The following is a 19888-nucleotide window of genomic DNA, read 5'->3' as shown; positions in this document are numbered from 1 at the left end:
ACACCTGCTCACTTAGATACAAATACGTTTCACCTTCTTTCCTGCTGGTATTCCCCCTCACTTTCCATGTCATCCAGTGAGAAATTAAATAATTTGCTTCTCAGTATTTATAATGATGTAAAATGACAGTCTTCTCAATCAGATGTATACTGTTTTAAGGGTTCATTTTTCAGACCCAAACTAGCAGACAGTAGGATCCAAAAATCTGGATCTGATTATAGTGTTTGTGTGTTTACCGCAAATTTGTGCAAATGTGAGGCTGTGTGTATGTTTGTGTGCACGTGTACTGTTGTGTGTGAATGGATTGAAAGATATCAGGTATGAGAGAAAGGGGGCAGTTTTTGCCACGACTGTGGTGGCTTGCTGGCCCCTCCTCATCGGGACGGATCGATAGCTTCTGAGAGCTTATCACCAGAGGAATTAAGTGTTTGCCTTATCCCGCAGAGCTACATAAATGGAAGGGAAGAGAAAGTAGTCCAGAGAGTGGTTGTCCGATGTCCTGCATGAACTCTTGAATACAAACTGGACTTGCTTTTCCCTTCTGTTCTGGTGGCTACACTGACAGAGAGAGAGATGAAGGCCCGTCACGGTGAGTTCTTTCTCTATTGCTATGATCTCCAGTCAAAAATTTTATTTTGACTTCAAATGGAACGGAAGGTGCTAAAGACAAGGTTATTTGAACATATTTCCATTTTCCATCAATCGGCCCGGCTTAATACCTTGCTTTTGATACTGGTTACCTCATCCTAAATTGAAATACCCCAGGTATTATATGCTTTCAATTGCAATTCAAAGGTGCCACAGTTTGAGAGAATCACATTGAACAGACCTGACTAATATTAATCTTTTATAAAGTTATATGATTACATTGTAATTACACTGTACAGCATATCTGATTAAGCGGATACTGTATGTATTACGTCCACAGGGTTTGGCTGGGTTTGGCTTTCTAGCTCAAAAGAAGGTTTTTCCGTGTGTTAGATGTGCATTCAGACTCATTCAGTATCAGTTACAGGTGAGACAGAGTGGCTCAGCAGCTGCACGTTTCCCCAGGTCTCCACCGCTACAGCCGTACAGTTCAGGACGGCTAGTTTAACCGCACATAATCTCACCAGAGTCAGATAACCCCGTTATGCGAAGCGGTCTGGCCATGGTGGCTGAACTGCAGTGAGAAAGAGCAGGTGTTCTCCAACAGGCATTGCGTTAGCCTTGCGACCAATGGGGAAGCTTAAAACTAAAGGACTAGGTTTGAGTGCATTACTGAAAGAATGGCTGAACATTTGATTGCATTATTTATTTTAGAGAATCTCCCAGAACGGTATGTTTCCCTGTACCGTGCGTATCTTTAATGTTCACACCGTCCATTATGTGAGATAATTTGTAACCTAGTCCAGCTTAAGTATACTGACACAGACAAACATGGAAATACTCACCAACAACAACACTAGTATTAGTGCCAACGAGGAGAAGAGAATGAGCTGCAGTTGCTGAAATAGACAGAATATGGGGGATGTCTTGTTTATATACAATCTGTTTACATGAGTGGATGTTATTTTAGAGCCGAACGCTGTTTGGCGTGTCAGCGACTGTCTAATCTCTCTGCCTCTCTCCCCTGTCTGCCGCTCTCCTCTCTCTGCAGCTCTTGTGTCCTTGTCCTCCAGAGCTGTGGAGTGTGACAATGGTGTTTGTGTCCAGTGCTGTCAAACGCCATTATCACACTAAATAGCTACGGTGAGAAGCTTCCCCTAGCCCAGGGACTCCAGGTCACGGGGAGACGGTACACCGTGTGAAGCCCCGCTGTTCACCCTGCTTACCCTCATCCTGACCTCCTCCTCTACCCCCTGTCTATATGTTCAGAGGTATTGATCACAGGTCACCACCAGTCAGGTATACGCAGAAGGAATAAAGGGATGTGCAACCATTAGCCAACATGTTATCGCTACTTTTTTTTGTGATCACGTAATGGAACATCAGTCCAAAGTCTGATGTAAAAAAAAAAAAAAGCTAAAGCTAAAGAACTAAAGGAAACATGACCACAGGGCATGTGAGGTGACTCTGTGTTGAAAAGTATGTCTCAATAGGCACCTGTGCATTTTAATAAAAAAACAGATCACCCAGTTGTCACACTTTGTGCCAAGGGAATAGCACAGGGTGTCACATGCAGTCCTGCCACGTCACCGGTGCCAGTGAACAGGGCAGCGGGTGCCGGGCTCACATTTCACGACCCAACAGCACAAAGGTCAAAGGTCACTCTTTAAATATGTGCCGCATTTAAATAAAGCACCGTGAAACAATAAAAATACTCTTTTTTTATTCTCACAGTTTCATTCCACTGAGAAGTGACACACTTCATTTTTTTTCGACAGCTACAAAAATAAAGAAAGAAAACGGTTCACAGCTTCAGTAAACTAGATGGCAGAATGCCTCCATACTACGTATGTAACACAAGTACGTCTCATAGAAAACTACATCCACACGCCAGGGCATGTAAATCAGCACCGGGAGAGGTAATGATCAGACGGTCATATCACAGCTACCAGATCCGTTACAGGCAGCACATTCAGCTCAAAACCTTCTTCGAAATGTCGAAAGGATATAAAGGCCGGAACATAAAAGGATATAAAAACACATTATCAAGTTCTGAGGAGGGATGGGATAACGTTAGGGCCCTGGCTAAATTTAAGGGGAGTTAAAAAGGTATAAATAGGTTGGTGAGGATTCAAACGGGTCAAAAGTTCCCTGGAAACTGCACCGATCGCAGGCCCGGCATAGCTAGCGAGGCAGAGAGACAGATGGTTTCAATAGTCAACCGGTCAAAATGTTCCAGGGGTTGACCTGTCCTGTTCAGCCGCCAGTGAAGCTCAGGGTCCACACAAACAGCCTCTCTTCAGAGAACGACTGCAATGCTCTCTGTGAACACTGTGCAATGCTCTCTGTGAACACTGTGCGATGCTCTCTGTGAACACTGTGCGATGCTCTCTGTGAACACTGTGCGATGCTCTCTGTGAACACTGTGCGATGCTCTCTGTGAACACTGTGCGATGCTCTCTGTGAACACTGTGCAATGCTCTCTGTGAACACTGTGCGATGCTCTCTGTGAACACTGTGCAATGCTCTCTGTGAACACTGTGCGATGCTCTCTGTGAACACTGTGCGATGCTCTCTGTGAACACTGTGCAATGCTCTCTGTGAACACTGTGCGATGCTCTCTGTGAACACTGTGCGATGCTCTCTGTGAACACTGTGTCATCTTGACTAAGAGCTGGGGAAGTGGGGGAGGTGGATGGATGGAGGGGTTGGTTTTATTTCTAAAGTGAGTTTCCACATCATTTGTACAAGGAACCCCAGAGATGAGAGGGCACATATTAAAAAGAAAGTGAACTCAAACACTGTTTCAAGGTTAGTGCTTAATTTCTAATCACAAACATACTTAAAATAACAGAGTATATACATCAAGCTTTTCATTTAGAGGAGACCGATTTATAGCAAAAACATCTAGCTGCCCTTAAAGTAACCAGAAAAGGAAAACATTTATGATACTTACTTATTCTATGAAATATCTTAATATTTGTAATATTTGTATATAATATATCTAAATGACTATTACATGTAATGTATTCTCCAAATTAATTTGGAAAGTAAAATCAAAAATACATTTCTAATATGATATATTCATCATGTACATGAATACTGCTAGTGTACTATAATGTGACAGTATGCCTTATATACATTAAATATATGACCCATTTTTAACTTACAGAAAGTAATTTCTAGTTTGTTTATTACAATTGGGAACTGTATGTCATCAAAGAGATAACATTAATAATTGATATTAGTGGTAAAATTACTATTTCAATAATTTAATAGCTGATAATCTGGACCGCAATCAGTACCAAAAAAAGATGAAATGTTTATGCTGTCCAGTACAAGAACACTTGTAAAATGTGAACGCCCCAGAAAAGAAGTCTCTGAACATTCATGGTAGATAGTGCCCCACGGTTGGAGGCCACCACTGACTGCTTCAGGATTTGCTCTTCAGATTGACGGCAAAGGGCTTCTTCTTGGGCTGGGGCTGGGGCTTTGGGCCTGGCGGGGTCCGTCTGGGCTTTGCCTGGCTGGGCTGGAGGGACTTCAGGCCCAGTAACTGGCAGAACTTGTTGCACTGATGAAGAGCTTTGAACTGGTCTATGAATGACGTGGCACAGTTTCCCCTAAACCCCTTGTACCTGAAAAAAGAAAAATCGCCAGAAAAAAGTTAACGCATCTTTTACATTGGCCCACAGAGTAGAATGATTTAGTCACTTCAAACACCGCTTCTCCCATAAACTTACCCTTTTTTAGGGGTTGCTATGCCAACATCGGTTAACTTCATCCCCACTCCTATAATAAATAGTAAGCAAATGATTAAAAAAAAACAGAACATATCAACACATTATAAACAATTTTAAAATTTTGTGAAATTGAACGTTTTAGCAACATAGAAATCTTTCTTGTGGATTAAAAGCTTAGTAAGTCAGTCCACTTGATAATAACAGACATGTTCACAAAGTTATTTTGGAGGATTGTTTGTAAAATGGCGTCCCAACGCAGGTGACAGCAAACAGCATTTCCTTGATAATAGCGCAGTCTTGAGCAGCTTCTCATTGGCCTCCACTGGCTTCCTATTGCCGCACGCATCCGATTCAAGGCCCTAGTGTTGGCATTTCAGGCTGCTAAGGGGACTGCCCCACATTACATACAATCCCTGATCACTCCCTACTCCCCAGCTAGACCACTCCGGTCTGCCAGCTCTGGTCGCCTTACGATTCCCTCTCTACGGGCACCTGGCGGTCGAGCTGCACGTTCACGCCTGTTTTCCGTTCTGGTTCCTCAGTGGTGGAATGACTTGCCTACCACTGTCAGGACAGCAGAATCCCTCCCCCTATTTCGACGCAGACTCAAAACACACCTCTTCAAACTCTACCTTAGTCCCCCCTCCTGATTTACCCCGCCCCCCCCTTCTGATACCCCTATCCCTGTCTAACCCCCCCCCCCCCCCCCCCAAAAAAAAAAAAATATTGCACTTATATGACGACTATATGTTTAGAACAGCAGTCCAGGTGTATTTTTCTAGTTCTGGATGTGATGCTTTGACTTGTGGTAGAACCTATGCACTTGTAAGTCGCTTTGGATTAAAAGCGTCTGCCAAATGAATAAAATGTAAATGTAAATGTCTATAGAGCACGTTAGAGCCAGCCGGCCAGAACGTACTTGGTATTTCAGGATCCAGCCACCATTCGGCCATGCCGCGTCCCGTACCTTGCATGTCGGTGACCAGCAGGTTGCCCTCGGTCTTGTCGTACACCCAGTGCTGGAAGGCGCAGCACTTTTGGCCCGGCTCAGAGTCCCGCCTCGTCAGGTTGATCTCCTTCCCGTCTTTCACGGAGTACTTCACAAAATCTCCCATCAGCTCCTCCTCCAGCGTGGCGTACGGGATGTCGCTGGAGGGTCGGTGGACTAGGAGAATGGGAATGATTCTGGTGCGCAGGCACACAGACTACCTGTTATTACAGTCCTCTGCCACTTAGAATCACCAGTAAATGGTAAATGGTTGGCATTTATATAGCGCCTTTATCCAAAGCGCTGTACAATTGATTGCTTCTCATTCACCCATTCATACACACACTCGCACGCCGACGGCGATTGGCTGCCAATGTAAGGCGCCAACCAGCTCGTCAGGAGCATTTTGGGGGTTAGGTGTCTTGCTCAGGGACACTTCGACACAGCCCTGGCAGGGGGATCGAACCGGCAACCCTCCGACTGCCAGACGACTGCTCTTACCGCCTGAGCCGTCTCGCCCCACCAGTCTGGCGCTCATGTTGAATGCTAAAGACGCAGGGTCATTCCACTTACTCTGGCACCTCTCCAAAGTCCTCTGCAGACCTGGCCACCGTTGTGTAGGCTTTAATGTATTCCCTGGCAGTGTTCTGTACACAACACTCCTAGAGCACAGTGCAGGATAAAATCAATATTAATATTTTCAAACAAATATGTTAACTTTTAGTCAGCAACACAACTCGATTCCCCTGTGCAAAATTACAAATACAAAATTAGCTTAGCTTAACAGATGGCAGGTGACTCCGCAAGAGAAATCAAGCTCAAGCATCTTTCTGTAAGACACTGTCTCTTTTGTAAAAAGCATCCCCCCCCTTTTCGCCCCATCTTGGAAGAACCACTTGTTTTTCTTTAGTTTGTGCCAACTGCAACTGTGCAAAGCTCCGTGCCTACTGGAAGGAACTGGAGTTAATGCCTCACTGACGGCAGTAGAAAGCCTGTAGACATTACATGTTATTACATCAGTTTTTTTAGGACAAAAACACAGAAGTGTACAGAGAAACCCATGTAAACTTCAACCCTCCCTTCTTCTGGTTATCTTTTACGGTACTGGGACCATCAGTAATTTGGCAATGTGTCCGGAGACTTTGCCTCCCCTTCGTTCTGCAGTCTCTGTGGGGAGGCCATGACCCACTCCTCATAGATTGTGGCGGCCTGTAGCGTAGTGTTTATGGTACACGACTGGGACACGCAAGGTCAGTGGTTCTAATCCCGGTGTAGCCACAATAAGATCCGCACAGCCGTTGGGCCCTTGAGCAAGGCCCTTAACCCTGCATCGCTCCAGGGGAGGATTGTCTCCTGCTTAGTCTAATCAACTGTACGTTGCTCTGCATAAGAGCGTCTGCCAAATGCCATTACTGTAATGCAATGATATGTCACCCACCTCCACAGCCAGGCTGTAGTTCTTACGAATGAGCTCATCGTTGTTTCTGGTCCCTTGGCTGATGGCGTTGTGAACTTTGAGCACACAGGGGTGCCCGGGGCTGAACACTGGCAGCATGCCACCCAGGAGCTTGGTCCGAAAGGCCCTACGGTACATGCCCTCGCCGAAGTGGGCCTGCTCGGTCAAGATGCTGGTGGGCTGGTTCTCCCCGAAATACTGCTCACTGAGGAAGTCCTCTTTGAACAGCAGCGGGGTGCACTTCACATCCTCCTCCACCCCCTCGACCACCTCCGCTGTGACGAACAACGATAGCCCTGAGTCATAAGGCCAAACACCGTGAAAGTGCCGGAGTACTGAATACATTCATACGAGCAGAAATTGAAGTTTCTAATAATAATGCTAAGGTTCTAAACTATGTTTTTCATGTTTCATGAAACATGAAAATGTCTTTGTTTTTCTTTTTTCTTAAATTTTTTCAATATATTACTGAATCACTGACACACTCGGTTCTCAAACCATTGGCCAGCTTTCATTACCAGCCAGATACATGACATGGCAAAAACTCAAAATGAGGAACCTCAGCTCACCTGCATGGTGGTCTTGAGAGGGAAGAAGTTCACTCAGCACTGAAGAAACAAAGGTGACATTGTTTTAGCTGTACAGTAACTGTCCATTAAGCATTGAGTTCAATAATTCACTCACAAAGCCTTACCATCAGAAGTCAGGTAGAACTCAGAGGTCAGGGTTCCAAGGGGGCAACTTAGACAGCACTGGTACCGTCCCAGGTCTTTACTTGAGGGTTTGGAGATTGTGAAGGAAAGTAGCCTTTCATCACCTGCACTGTAAAGAGTAAGAGCCAGCTCAGTACCTAAATAAAGAACATTTGTTACTGTAAAATATGTCTTTAAACGGGTTTCATAATTCGACTATTATGGAGAGAACCTGCGGGGGAGTAACAGTTGCATGTTTTATATTGGTCACCGATCTAATAAAGACTTCATAAAAAAATGTAACAGTGTTTACATAACAGAAAATAAAAAGCATTTCTGAATCACAGTTATGTAAAAAATCAAATGCTGCTCCCACTCTTAAGTTCTGGCTGAATCACCACCACACTGCTGTCATGTTTACAGTCTGCCAAGATTTAGACCGAGCAAGACTTACCAATTAGCTCCGCCAAGTGGTGGCAAAGTGTCTTTTTTTCACAAATACAGCAAATGCCTATGGCATCTTTAGAAGGCTGATATGCAGGCCGAGAGATGCGTACCTTCTCTCAGCTTGTTCCAGGACTGCCCCTTCCCTAGTCCACAGCACAGAGCTCTCCATTGAGACAGCACTGAACTGGCACTGAAGGCTAATGCCTCCAAGCTCGTCAGAAAGCTTCTCAGCCCTTATGTCCTGCAGCACTTTTGGGACTAAATCAGAACACAGGCAAACACAGGTGGTTGCTCTTTCTTATACTCACGTATACAGTAGTTCAATTCAAAAACAGACCATCGATTGGTTCCAGAACCAACAAGTCTAACTGATGACCATAAGAAGCATCCAGTTATCCTTACCTTCTTTGTGTGCTTGAGGCGTCTGTTTGACCACTTCACTGTAAGCTCTCCTCTGGCCTGCCTCTGGTGCTGCCGCCTGTTCCTCCTCCTTCACCGGGAGAGAGGCTTTCTGAGGCTTTGATTCCGAAGGTCGCTGCCCAGCCTTGGCCTCAAATAAATGCCTGCGCTTTAAAACATGCTCACCTTGCAGCTTGGCCAGGCCAGTCGGCCGCCTTTCGTCTGTGTCTGTAGCGCTCGCCCACTCGTCGGTTACGGTGCCTTTCCTTTTGACTTTGGCTGTGACATCTTTTACTTCTGATCGGTTCTGTGTTGGCAAACGGTTAGTTTGGGGGGCAACAACAGACAGTTTGTCAGTACTCCCCGCCTGCTCTGCCAGGCCTGCAGTTTGTGGTTGGGCACCGCACGTCGCTTCTTTCAAAGCCTCAGCCTCAACTTTTCCAGATGAATGCTGGGGCTGTTTTTTCTTCTTTTTACCGCGGGATTTGGTGCACTTTTCTGTCATCTCTTTTGTCTCCGCCTCGGTCCCAGGCGCGGCTTTACTTCCTGCGGTTGCTATCGGTGACTCACAAGTGACAGGTGACTCGGGAATGGGAGTCTCTTGCTTTTTTGAAGCTTGAGTGGCAGCGTGTTTGGACTTCTCCTGGTGGCTGGCTGGTTTCTCTCTGCTCTTGTTGCCTGTTGATATTTTACTCCCAGAAGATGTCCTTGACGTTTTCTGAGGCATCTTAGGGCCCTCTTTTTGGTTAATTTCACCAACACACCGAGTCTTATTAGTCTTCATGTGTTCTAAAGCGGATGTATAGTCAATCCTGTTTCCATCCTCCAGACCGGGCCAAGTCACGCGGCCTACGGGATCATTCAGGTCTAGAGTGATGTACGCAGTTTTTACTTCTTCACAGACTACAAACGTGTTGCCAGCGAGTATGAGCAGCTTTGAGAAGTCTTTGGTGAGGCTACTGACTGTCCCGGTGGTTTCGTGGCTCCTTTTGTCCAGGGACAAAGGCCGCTGTCTCTCTCCAGGAGACGAAGGCTTGAAAAGATCTTCGTCAGCACTCTGAGCACAACAAAATGCTATTTTTCCTTCATGGTCACCTGATGGAAAATCACCGCATGCTGCCTTCCCTTCGCCAACATCTAGCGGTTCTTCTCTCTTATTTTCTGAAAGAAATGCCCCAGATCTATCAAACGTCCTGTTTCTCTCAGTCTCTAAAATCCTGGCTTGCTGCCGGTCCCCTTTCAAAGTGGCATATGCATCTGTATTAAAGCGAATGTTCCTTTGGCAATTTGAGGCTAAAGGCGTAACGCCATCGAACCTGTCGTTCCTCCGCCGCTGGAGATTGAGCCGGAGGGGCTTGTCCTCGCGGCGCGCGGCCGAGCCCGTCTCTTCGGGCCGTGGGTAACGGTGCGTTTGGGCGGGGGCTCTCCCCGCCGCTCCCTGTAGGACCGCGTCGGCGCTCTGAGCTCCAGCGGAGCGCCTCGGCGAGGGCTTCGCAGCGGAAGGCTCGCCGGAGAAACCCGAGACCGTCAGGCGCTCATCGCCTCTGCCACTTCTCACCCCCTCCTCGGCGTCCACACGGGGCGGAAAGAGCGCGTCTCCCGTCACCTTCCAAAGCGCACCGGTCTCCAGCTGAAAAGAGGATATTATTGGTTAATTTTTTTTTGGGGGGGGTTCCTTGGTGGTACCACTGGTTCTGTTATTAGCCAGACGATCACGAGGGAGACACTTGCGACAGAAGAAGACAACGTTAAGTGATAAATACCGTGCGGTGAGGAAACTAGCTTTGAGCTGTAAAATGAAATACAGTACAGTAATACTACCAGCTCGTCTCATTTTTCACATTCCAGCCCTTTTATTTTTGTGTGGGCTACATACCTCAGTCCACTTGTAACATATTCACGACCCATCATGTGCGTGTGCATAAGCCCACTGAATACTCAGACTGAGGAGGAGACGATCACTATTATAGATGAAAACTCCAGCTACGCCGCTCAAGTATCTAGTGGCTTATCCAATCATGATGATCAACCTCACACGCGTCATCAGACTTTTTGTGGGACAAGGGTTGGGGGTTTGGTTTGAGGGTATCGTATTACAGCTCTCAGCTGTGCTCTTACCCCCTGCCCCCACCCCTTGGTATGCTTACTATTATCATTCAGAGCTTTCTATAATTAGTTGGCATTTCTGTTTATCTGTGGTTTTTCAAAACCACACATTTCCATTGCAGCAGTAGCTGTCAGTCTCAGCGTTATTGGCTCTGTGTGAAATCAAACCAGCAGATAGCCCGACCCCCTGGGGCCCTTGCCAGGTCCTGTCAGTTACTGTAGATTGAAGACTTCAGAACACAGCTGCAATTCCAATCCTACTGACTGGTAGAATGAGCTCACATAGGGTTATACATTCAATTCTGTTTCATAATGAACCAGTTATCAGTTTGAGGAGACACCTGAACGCCTATCGATTTGTGTCGCCGAGCATTGATCTAATTCTTTACTTCTTTTAACTCGATTGGTCTACCTGTTTCTAAACAGATTACAGTACACACGTGAAACACATTTACAATCTCACCTCAGGTGTCTGCGGTTCCTCTGAAGAATTCTGGCATTCAGATTTACTGACTTTCTCTTCCCCAGAACCCTGTGACGGAATCCTTTTCTCAAAGCAAATCTCCATGTCTTCCTCACCAATAGACATTCCTTCCCACATGGGAGTGATATCTTCAGCACTGTCAGAGATGACTGTAGTTGCAGTGTATTCCGTGGAAGTCAAAATATCAGTCATTTCCAACTCGCAGAGGTTTTGAGAAGCTTCGGTAAAGTGAAGATTTGAGCATCTTGCTTCCCCTGAGGTCACTTGAGAACTGTGCTCTTCGCTGAGTGCCGTCTCGCTGTCTGCCTTATCTCCGCAGTAATGCACGCCCGGGTCTCCACCCTGGATTTTCAGTAGGGTCTGGTCCTTCTCCAATCCCCTCTCGGCTGTCAACTCACTGTTGTCTTGGCCGGCTGTAACCAGGCACATCTGCTGTGCTGTTTCCGTGTCCTCCTGAGCATAGCGAGGGCCCCCTTCTTTGTCTTTGATAGCCATGACCTCCAGTGTCTGTATCACTATCGCTGGAGGTTCCTCCGGGCCGGAAAGGACAATGTGAGCAATGCCGGAGTGTGAGTCTGACCAGCTGTCTACGGCTGGCCATGTTATAACAGGTGGCATCCTGAACCATGAGTCATCAACCGGTGAGCCAATGGCGGCTATCATCGCCAATGGGTAACTGGACACCAGACTGCCTTCATTGTGGCTGCCAGCAAAGACCGTGTCGTCAGAGCATTTGTTTTGCCGCCCCAGAATAGCGTGTTCTTCCTCACCTGCTAGCACCTGATTCGCATTTAGCCATAATTCATCAGAGGGGTAACAACCGCTGTCAGCCTCCGGCTGGGCTAAACGGACCGCCCGGCTCCCGGCGCCGCTGCTGTCCGAGTCCTCTGGAACAACAGGTGCACAAAGGCCCGGTGGCAACAGTGGCACGCCACCTTTACCGTTAATCTGGCGTGCGTGGGAGTCACTGTCGTTCAGGCCGTCCCCCGTCAGACCGTCGGCGAAGGGCGAAAGGCTTTCGACGGCATCGTAGAAAATATCGTCTGTGCTGTCATCGCCCAGGGCGTAGTCATCCTCCTGCCAGGCGGCGATCTGCTCATCGCTCGGCGGTTCCGGCCAAGGCGGATCAGCGGTCGGATCAGCCGTCAGCAGTTTATTTGCGACCCCGGGGTCCTCCCGATTGGCCGTCATTCCCGTTCTGGTACACAGGGTCAGTTTTTGAGCCGTGATGAGTAGGCCTGTGCCTCAGAGCCAAACCTCCGGGCCCGCTCAACGGCAGGGCATGACCCGACTGCTTCTTCTGGATTACCGATAACCTGTGCACTCTTCCGGCGTCTTCTGCCTGCAGCGAATGTGCCTATAGTGCATTCAAACACAGACATTCAAAAATATGGCATTTTACTTTCATTACAAATCTTGCGAAGAAATCTGCCTTTGCCGTTTACATGGCGATTTCTATATCAAGGAACTCTTTCAGTTGCATTTTAAGGTATTGCCTCATAACTGTTCCCATGAACGTAACTATGGAAACAATTCTAGCACGTTCAACATTTTTTGAATGATAATGATAAATAATAAAAATGTGCATTTAATTATTTTAATGATCATATTTCCAACTAACAAAATCAAACAGATATACGAATCTAACCAACTCAACATTGATCCCATGTGAACCCATGGTTGGCAGTGCTGGTTATAGCCTTTAGAGTTTGATAGTTGGGCATATAATTGGCTACAGTCTCTGGGATGAGAGGGACCTCAGCTGGTGGGACATCCATGTCTCCTTGCGCACCGTTGACTGCTTCTGGTGAATTTCATGCCCACGGTTTGCTGCCTGCACAAGCCGTGCATGAAGTGACCTCCCCTGACACAATGTCTGGGCCACCTTAACATGAGGACCTCACATCACCTGCTTTGGAATAGAGCTGGTCTGCGCCCTCCCACATTCATTATTTTTCCACAAATATACACACATTTGGCTTTCCATATTGGCAGGCAAATTGGCAGGGTCAAAAATAAGTACAATGGTAGTTTATTTCATTTGAGGCATCCACATTTGCCCCCCCATTCGCTCCAGTGGCGCTAAAGAGAATCATTGCCTCATGTTGGCTCCTGTTAGCCTGTGACTACAGCTAAATATTGAACACGTTTGGGGTTAGTAACAGGATATTAATGGCTCAAAGCTAGCTTATATACACTCAGAGAGCACTTTTTTTGGTATTTATTACATTTCTTTTTTTAGACTTATTAAGTCTTCAGCTGCTGGTGCCTATCCACTTAGAGGTTTGACATGTTGTGTGTTCAGAGATGCTCTTTTGCATACCACTGTTGTAATGTGTGGTTATTTGCATTACTGCCACCTTCCTGTCAGCTTTGACCCTTCTCCTCTGACCTCTCTCATTAATAAAGCGTTTCTGCCCGCAGAACTGCTGCTCACTGGATGTTTTTTGTTTTTCGCACCATTCCCTTCAAACTCTCGAGACTGTTATGCATGTTGTGCCCTGTCTGGCACCAACAATCTTTCCATGGTCAAAGTCACTTCATTTGGTTATTTGGTCTGAACAACAGCTGAACATATTGGCTGCACGCTTTTATGCATTTAGTTGCTGCCACACGATTTGCTGAATAAATATTTGTAGTAACAAGCTGTTGTACAGGTTGACCTAATAAAGTGTGTAAGTGTAAAGAGTGTATTCTACCTATATACTGCACTTCCACACACGTTTGGAATACAGGTTAGTACATTGGCTTGTGTGATTTTTATCACATTTATATTATTTTATCAACTAAACCCATGACAAAATTTCAATTCAATCAAATGAAGGGTCATAATCTTGAAAGCAATGGCTGGTGATGATTTATACAGTTGTTGCAAATGAAACCCCCCCACCCCCACCCCCTCCACTGGTTGATATCCACATTGTTTTTCTAATTCCTCAATTTACAATAGATGTTATACAAAAATTTGGCCCTCGTCCCTATCTTTGTTGTACAGGGAGCAGTTGAAATTGTACTTCCCTCTAGGGTCTTTCAGCGAACTTATCCCTGGTTATGGGTATGCACTTTGTTGTACGTCGCTCTGGATAAGAGCGTCTGCCAAATGCCAATAATGTAATGTAATGTAATGGTATCAACAAGCACATACGTGTTTATTTTGGTGATGCAGTCTATTTGATTACATTTGGAATATAATATTAAGTACTAAACAGATTTGATATTTAATTAGTTGTCTTCCAAGTTGTATATCTGAGAACAAGAGGTTCGAACAACTTCTGGAAAATCCTTAAAGCTATTTTAAGGTTTGTACTTTATGAAAACAAAAACATGGATTTCCTGAGCTACAAACAGTTTCCATCTTGAAATTGATGAAAATTAGCTGCAGTTTTCTTTTGTTTTTGTTTTTGCTGTTTTTCTAATGTATGTGTTCTAGCCTGTAGACTAAAAAAATACCTTATTCCCAAACATGCATCATGAATTGAAACACAGTTAAATTATACCGACTACTGATTAACGTAAGCCCCAATGAGACGTTAAATAGAAAGAAAAGAAATGAAATGAGCTGTCCAGTTACCGAGCATTCACACGGCTGTAATCAAACGCACAGACACATAAATTACAGTCCAACAGTCAGGTGCATCGCTGGAGCGGCGTTGACTTTAAATAGTTTGTCCTTAGCACAATCCCTGCTACTTGAAATAAGAGGTGAAAAACCCATAAAGCACGTCATCACAAACAAATACCCCGAGGAACATCCGTTTAGACCTCCCCTGAGAAAGAAAGCAAATCTACCGATGTCATTACTCACAGCCGAATGAAAATAGCCACTGAGTCAAGATACTTCCCTTGAGGCTCTTTCCAGAGTTTGTACGCACCTTTATTCAATCCAAAGAGCAGATAATGATAAGTGATGATGTAGGAGATAAGCATGTGTACAACCAAGGCTGAGGAACTGGGTCTATATTTAACTTCAGTCCTCCCCCCCCCTTCCCCCTTCCCAAGTACAAAGTCAGTTACCTGATAGCATGAACATGTGCTGTTCCTGAACACCTAACACCACAAATCTATATTTACATGACCCACAGTACATGCTTGGAAACATGCAACACGTTCAGGAGCGGATTGATCAACAAACATACATGAAGTGTGTCATCTAATCCTATAGTGAAACTTACGTGTAATTGGCATCATTTCTATGTGTCGTTTGACCTTGTATAATTGGTGTCATTAGTATATGTAATTTGACCTAGCAATCCTTTTTAGTAGGATCATTCAAGAAGTATTTTATCTTCTTAATAAAAAAAAATATTTCACATTTCTCTCACACTGAATTTCTTACCAGCCACTTGTTGTGAGCTGGTGGCCCAGTGCAGTTCTGCTCTGGGCCACTGGGGGGCCCCCACGCATTGGTTTCTCTGAGTGTAATTACCCCTGATGAGTTTCAGCTAAGTGCGCTCAATAAACATTTCCTAGGCTCTGTGCAGAGGGTGGTAGAGGAGTTAGGAGAGAGAGAGAGAGAGAGAGAGGGGGAGAGGGGGAGAGGGAGAGAGAGAGAGGGAGAGAGATGGGGATGGGGATGGAAGGTGTGAGTTGCTGAATATCGTTTGATGTATTCTATGGTTTTTGACTTAAGTTGCTAGTTTTTTTTGGACAGAGTTAGGATTACGGATGTATGGAATTTAAAAATGTGTAGTATGAGATGGAATTTCTAAAGAAAATGAGGAAGGCGTATGTAATCGGTATTAAACTGTTTGGTGAGCGAACAGTGTCTTTAGTGACAGTCAAGAGGTGGGGAGGTTTTTTATTTATTTTAATTTTAATTTTATTCTTTAAAAAGAGGTGGGGAGGTTTGTCGAGTAAATAGGTGAGGTGAAGGAGACATCATGATTGTTGAATGTAAGAGCAGTGGGATAAGGCTCTAAAAATTAAGGAATTTGGTTCCGCAGAAATGACCTGTTTCCTAGTGAGAGAAAAGACAGCAGTGGAGGGGATCGTTAGTGGAGTGAATGAAAAGTCATCGGGGAGGAAAGGGGCAGGAAAGTCGGTCAGTGTTACAAGAATTTGATCCTGAGTTACGGGAGAGTGTTTTTAGATTGTCGGTTCTAGGGTGAGGGCATTTTAAAGGGTTCAACTGAGGTGTCGTTGGTGCCAAGAGTAGGGCCATGTGGCAGCAGTATGTCGGAGAACGACGCACAGGTGTAACAGGTGTGGGGAAGATGGCTGCGCAGAGGAAGAGTGTCCTCCGACTAAAAATCGGGCATCATGTTTCCACCGTGGGGAAAATCACACAGTGGGTACAAAGGAGTGTGAGAAAGAGAAAGGAAAGTGGAGAGTGAGGTGGAACGGAGGAGAGCTCAGGGGAATCGTGAGGAAAGAACAGGACAGAGTGACGAAAGAACATGGCGGACACAGACAAAGCGTAAATACAGATGGAAGTTTTTTACCATTTATTGCGATGGTCGTTAATTGGGCCGGTGAGATCGTCACAAAATCAGAGAGGATTAAGATGGTGGTGCATGCAGCTAAAGACATTTTTGGGGATGAGATTCAGGGACTTTTAGAGAAAGGGTTTGGTGGAATCAGATACTAGGGAAATGGAGGAATCGAAATGAACGTGGATTTATTGATGGTTTATTTTATTTTTATTTTTATGAAATTAACAAATAAATTCCAATGAAATTAACTACATTCCGTAGGTGGTGGTAATGCACTTCTAAGTTTTTCAACCGCTGTTAAACAAAACTAAAGAAGAAGAAAGAAGCTCAGCACCGGCTCATTGCTTCTAGTGTGTAGGGGTGTGAAAATCTAGAAGTTACCATCACCAATACCTCTGCAAAGGATGTGCTGAAAATGAATTTAATTTCAAAATATACAGCAGAATGTTCCATTTCTGTAAAGATAGTGCTTGCAGGGCATGCTTTACAGACTCCCAAACTGTCAAAGTTACATTATCAAGCCCAGACGTTGGCCTGCTGTTAATAGATCAGAATCTGGTTTCCTGCCAGGGAATGTCCTCGTACCCTATGGGGGAATGAGGTGTCTGCAGCTCTGAGACTCACACTCCCCTCTCCTCTTCCCGTGTCATAGTCCACGCCGTCTCTGTATCTGTGCAACACCCCAAGGTCAAGCACGGTTGAGGCTGATTATCCTTTCTCTCCTCACTTATCACGGTTGGACCCGAAGCTCTCAGTGCTGCTATGATCCGTTTAGCCTATAGCAATTAACACTTCACAAACATGGCTGACGTTCAGTCTAGTTTCACTCAGACGTGGAACTAAATCGAGATGGAACGCCTCTGGCCGTGGCTTACACAGTGATTACTTTATTGTAGGAATTGCTCTGTGGAAGAGGTTTGGCCACTTGCAAGTCTTTATGACTCCTTGATGTTAAATAGTCGCAGGGATACTAACAGGTGTACAGGTGAAAATATTTAGTAGTGATAGTTAATTAATGGAGCCTATTAATGGAGCTTATTTTTCTCCACTTTTTTCTAGCCCTTGCTTCTGACCCGGAAATCGATCGAGGTCCGCCATCTTTAAGGACATTCCAACCCCTTAAATGTTCCTTCTAGGAGCTATAAGTAGAAGTTAGGAACTCCCAAACGTTCCTTTGAGCCAGCAAACAAAAAGCCTGACGTATAAATGATCAACCTATTGATCCAGCTCTCACTACACACAACTGCCATATTTAACTGACGTGGCTTTGAACTGATGTTTGAAGGAGCATGGGCATTTGCCTTATTAACTTTTTCTCAACTTCCCAGTCTTTACTTATTTTTCTTTCAACTTTTCCTATCCTCTGATGGGTTGAGCTAGGGCAAAAAGGGAAAAAATTTGGGATTGGAATGTGTGATGATCTCACTCCATTGGAGAACTGTGAGTGGTATTCAAGAAACATATTGAGTATGCTTTTCCACTAGGGGCATACAACATGATTGAAGGTTGCAAGTTTTTTTTATTAGCCCAGAAATATCAACTGCTGACCCCTTCAAAATATGTTATGCAATGTTTACTAAGTGTGTAAAAGTTCAGGCGTGAGCTCCAGTATTAACTCATTGCACAGATGTAGACTCAAGAGTAACTCTTTAAAGGGCACGCATGGTGGATAAAACCAAATAATGTGTTTACTTGGATGTGCCAAGCTTTTAAAATGATCCCAGGAAATCTCACAGGCTACAGCTAAAAACATCCTTTGGGTCAATCTTCAGCAAAGCATTTATTTAATAATAAATGTAGAATTTCGTCCTGAATTAGAATGAGCACATAACGGTCATTTTCTGATTGCCCAATGCTCCTCTCAGATAACGTCCACGGACCTGCCTGAAGGATCCCACCCTGGACTGAACTTCTCGGATCTTCAGACGTACGCAGTTGCAGGTGTCGTCTTTCCGAGCGTGTTATATAAAACCCCGCTTTGCCTGGGTATTCACCTCCGGGCCTGGTCCTGAGTTGCACTGAGGGGGGCCGAGTGGTGTCTTTCCCGACGTGGGGGGCTCGCCCTGTGACTGAGTTCCTAGTATTGGGAGGGTGCAATACTAGCCCAGCCTTGCTCAATCGCCCAGCTCTCTCTCACGCTCAAAATATCTCACGATGCCGTATACATGTATTCGCTTAGGATACACACCAGACGCATGCTCATAGGATGTCAATGACACACATTTTATTTCAGGAATATTTCATTCTGCACGTTTTTGGTGTGGGCTCAGCAGTCCCCAGGCCCCTGTCGGTCTTCTCCTGTCAGGCAAAGGCCTCGGTGTGGAAGGCCTTCCAAAATATACATAGATGTCAACTAATGACGTGAGTCTATTTCACTCTATTCTCAACTCTCCTAATGTCTATAATGCTCCTGCTGCACACACACACACACGCACACACACACACACACACAATTAATCAGTGGTTCAGTGTAAGCAACCTGCACACCCACACACACTTGTATTATGACCGATCCTTCAGTTTTTGACTGCTTGGTTTGCTGACGCTGAGTCACTAATGCATTCGTGAGCTGATGAACTTAAAAGCATCCATAGATCATAGTGGTCTTTTTTCATTTTCTTTACTTCATGAACTGAATAACAAATAAGTTGCCTCTATGGGAAACACAGTGATTGAGCAGATCATAAATATGAATTCCTGTTTACAACATTGATTTCACGTGCTGGCTCTTCAATACTGTCAATACTTTTGTAAGCTGTAATATACTGTATATAGTTGGCCTCTCGGTGTGACATACTACATCTTCAGACCTCAGATGTCTTCCTGGTGAACTGTTATACAGTGGCTATACAGTTCACTTGCAGCTTTTTGTACTGTTTTTGTAATGTTTGGTTTCTCATGTTATTCAAATCTTTAGTGCTTAGCCTGTGTATTTAAGCAACCATCACTTTAGCATTTTACTCAAAAACCACAAGAGGTCACTGTTTACCGAAGGCCATGTCATATGAATGGGAATTTCGTCAAAAACTGAAGGACGAATTTCTGAACAGAAGAAATTATAATGGATTAAAATGACACTTAACTTAAGTGTACCACACTGTGCACATTAACTTAAAAACATTTTTTTAATACAAAAGCCTGCTTTTAGAGCCAGGAAAACTGAAACATAATCACGCCTGATTAAGATGAACTGTCCACATTTCACCAGCCACCGTTCAGAAAGCGCTACGTAAGCCACTGTGGGGAATCACAGACAGGGTGCCTGAAACACCACGGTAATTACTAGAAGTACTTTCACACTGTAACTCTATTAGAAACAGCGGGTCATAGTGGGAAAATTAATTAAAAGTATAAAATGTAAGGCTTTTGTAGGAAATGAATCAGAGCAGCCAGTACTTGTTGAAAAGATGTTGAAGGGGAATTGGGTTTTTATTGAGGGTTCAGCAATAAAACTCTGGTGTACTAACAGTTGTTCTGGCCTCAGCTGTATTCTGACAGGAGAGCTTACAGTTGCTTTTCCTCTTTGTTTCATTTTTCACTGCATTTCAGATAT

General features: G+C 44.8%; 1 protein-coding gene and 1 long non-coding RNA gene across 5 annotated transcripts; one reads left to right on the top strand and one right to left on the bottom strand.

Moving 5' to 3' along the window:
• Nucleotides 1-461: 461 nt before the first annotated feature.
• On the top strand, nucleotides 462-1924 carry LOC133142460 (uncharacterized). The gene is made up of 2 exons (XR_009710184.1): nucleotides 462-589; nucleotides 1640-1924. It is a non-coding gene; the product is annotated as an uncharacterized LOC133142460 (long non-coding RNA).
• Nucleotides 1925-2289: 365 nt separating this feature from the next.
• alpk2 (alpha-kinase 2) lies at nucleotides 2290-14848 on the bottom strand. Of its 4 annotated transcripts, none has more exons than XM_061263693.1 (11): nucleotides 14776-14848; nucleotides 10883-12260; nucleotides 8317-9943; nucleotides 8025-8172; nucleotides 7470-7597; nucleotides 7345-7383; nucleotides 6758-7071; nucleotides 5893-5981; nucleotides 5299-5516; nucleotides 4332-4380; nucleotides 2290-4226 (listed from the first exon to the last, which is right to left on the bottom strand). In XM_061263693.1, exons 2-11 carry the CDS (start codon nucleotides 12092-12094, stop codon nucleotides 4022-4024), a joined length of 4029 nt encoding a protein of 1342 aa, XP_061119677.1. In that variant the 5' UTR covers nucleotides 12095-12260; nucleotides 14776-14848; the 3' UTR covers nucleotides 2290-4021. The 4 variants fall into 4 exon arrangements, with proteins under 4 accessions (XP_061119677.1, XP_061119674.1, XP_061119678.1 ...); XM_061263690.1 differs by having other exon boundaries at nucleotides 14709-14810; XM_061263694.1 differs by having other exon boundaries at nucleotides 6758-7050; nucleotides 14709-14810.
• Nucleotides 14849-19888: the final 5040 nt, after the last annotated feature.

Source organism: Conger conger, chromosome 12 (assembly GCF_963514075.1).
Source record: "Conger conger chromosome 12, fConCon1.1, whole genome shotgun sequence".
Lineage (NCBI taxonomy): Eukaryota > Metazoa > Chordata > Actinopteri > Anguilliformes > Congridae > Conger > Conger conger.
Note: the sequence above shows the minus strand (reverse complement) of the source record. Positions and strands in the feature narration are given on the sequence as shown.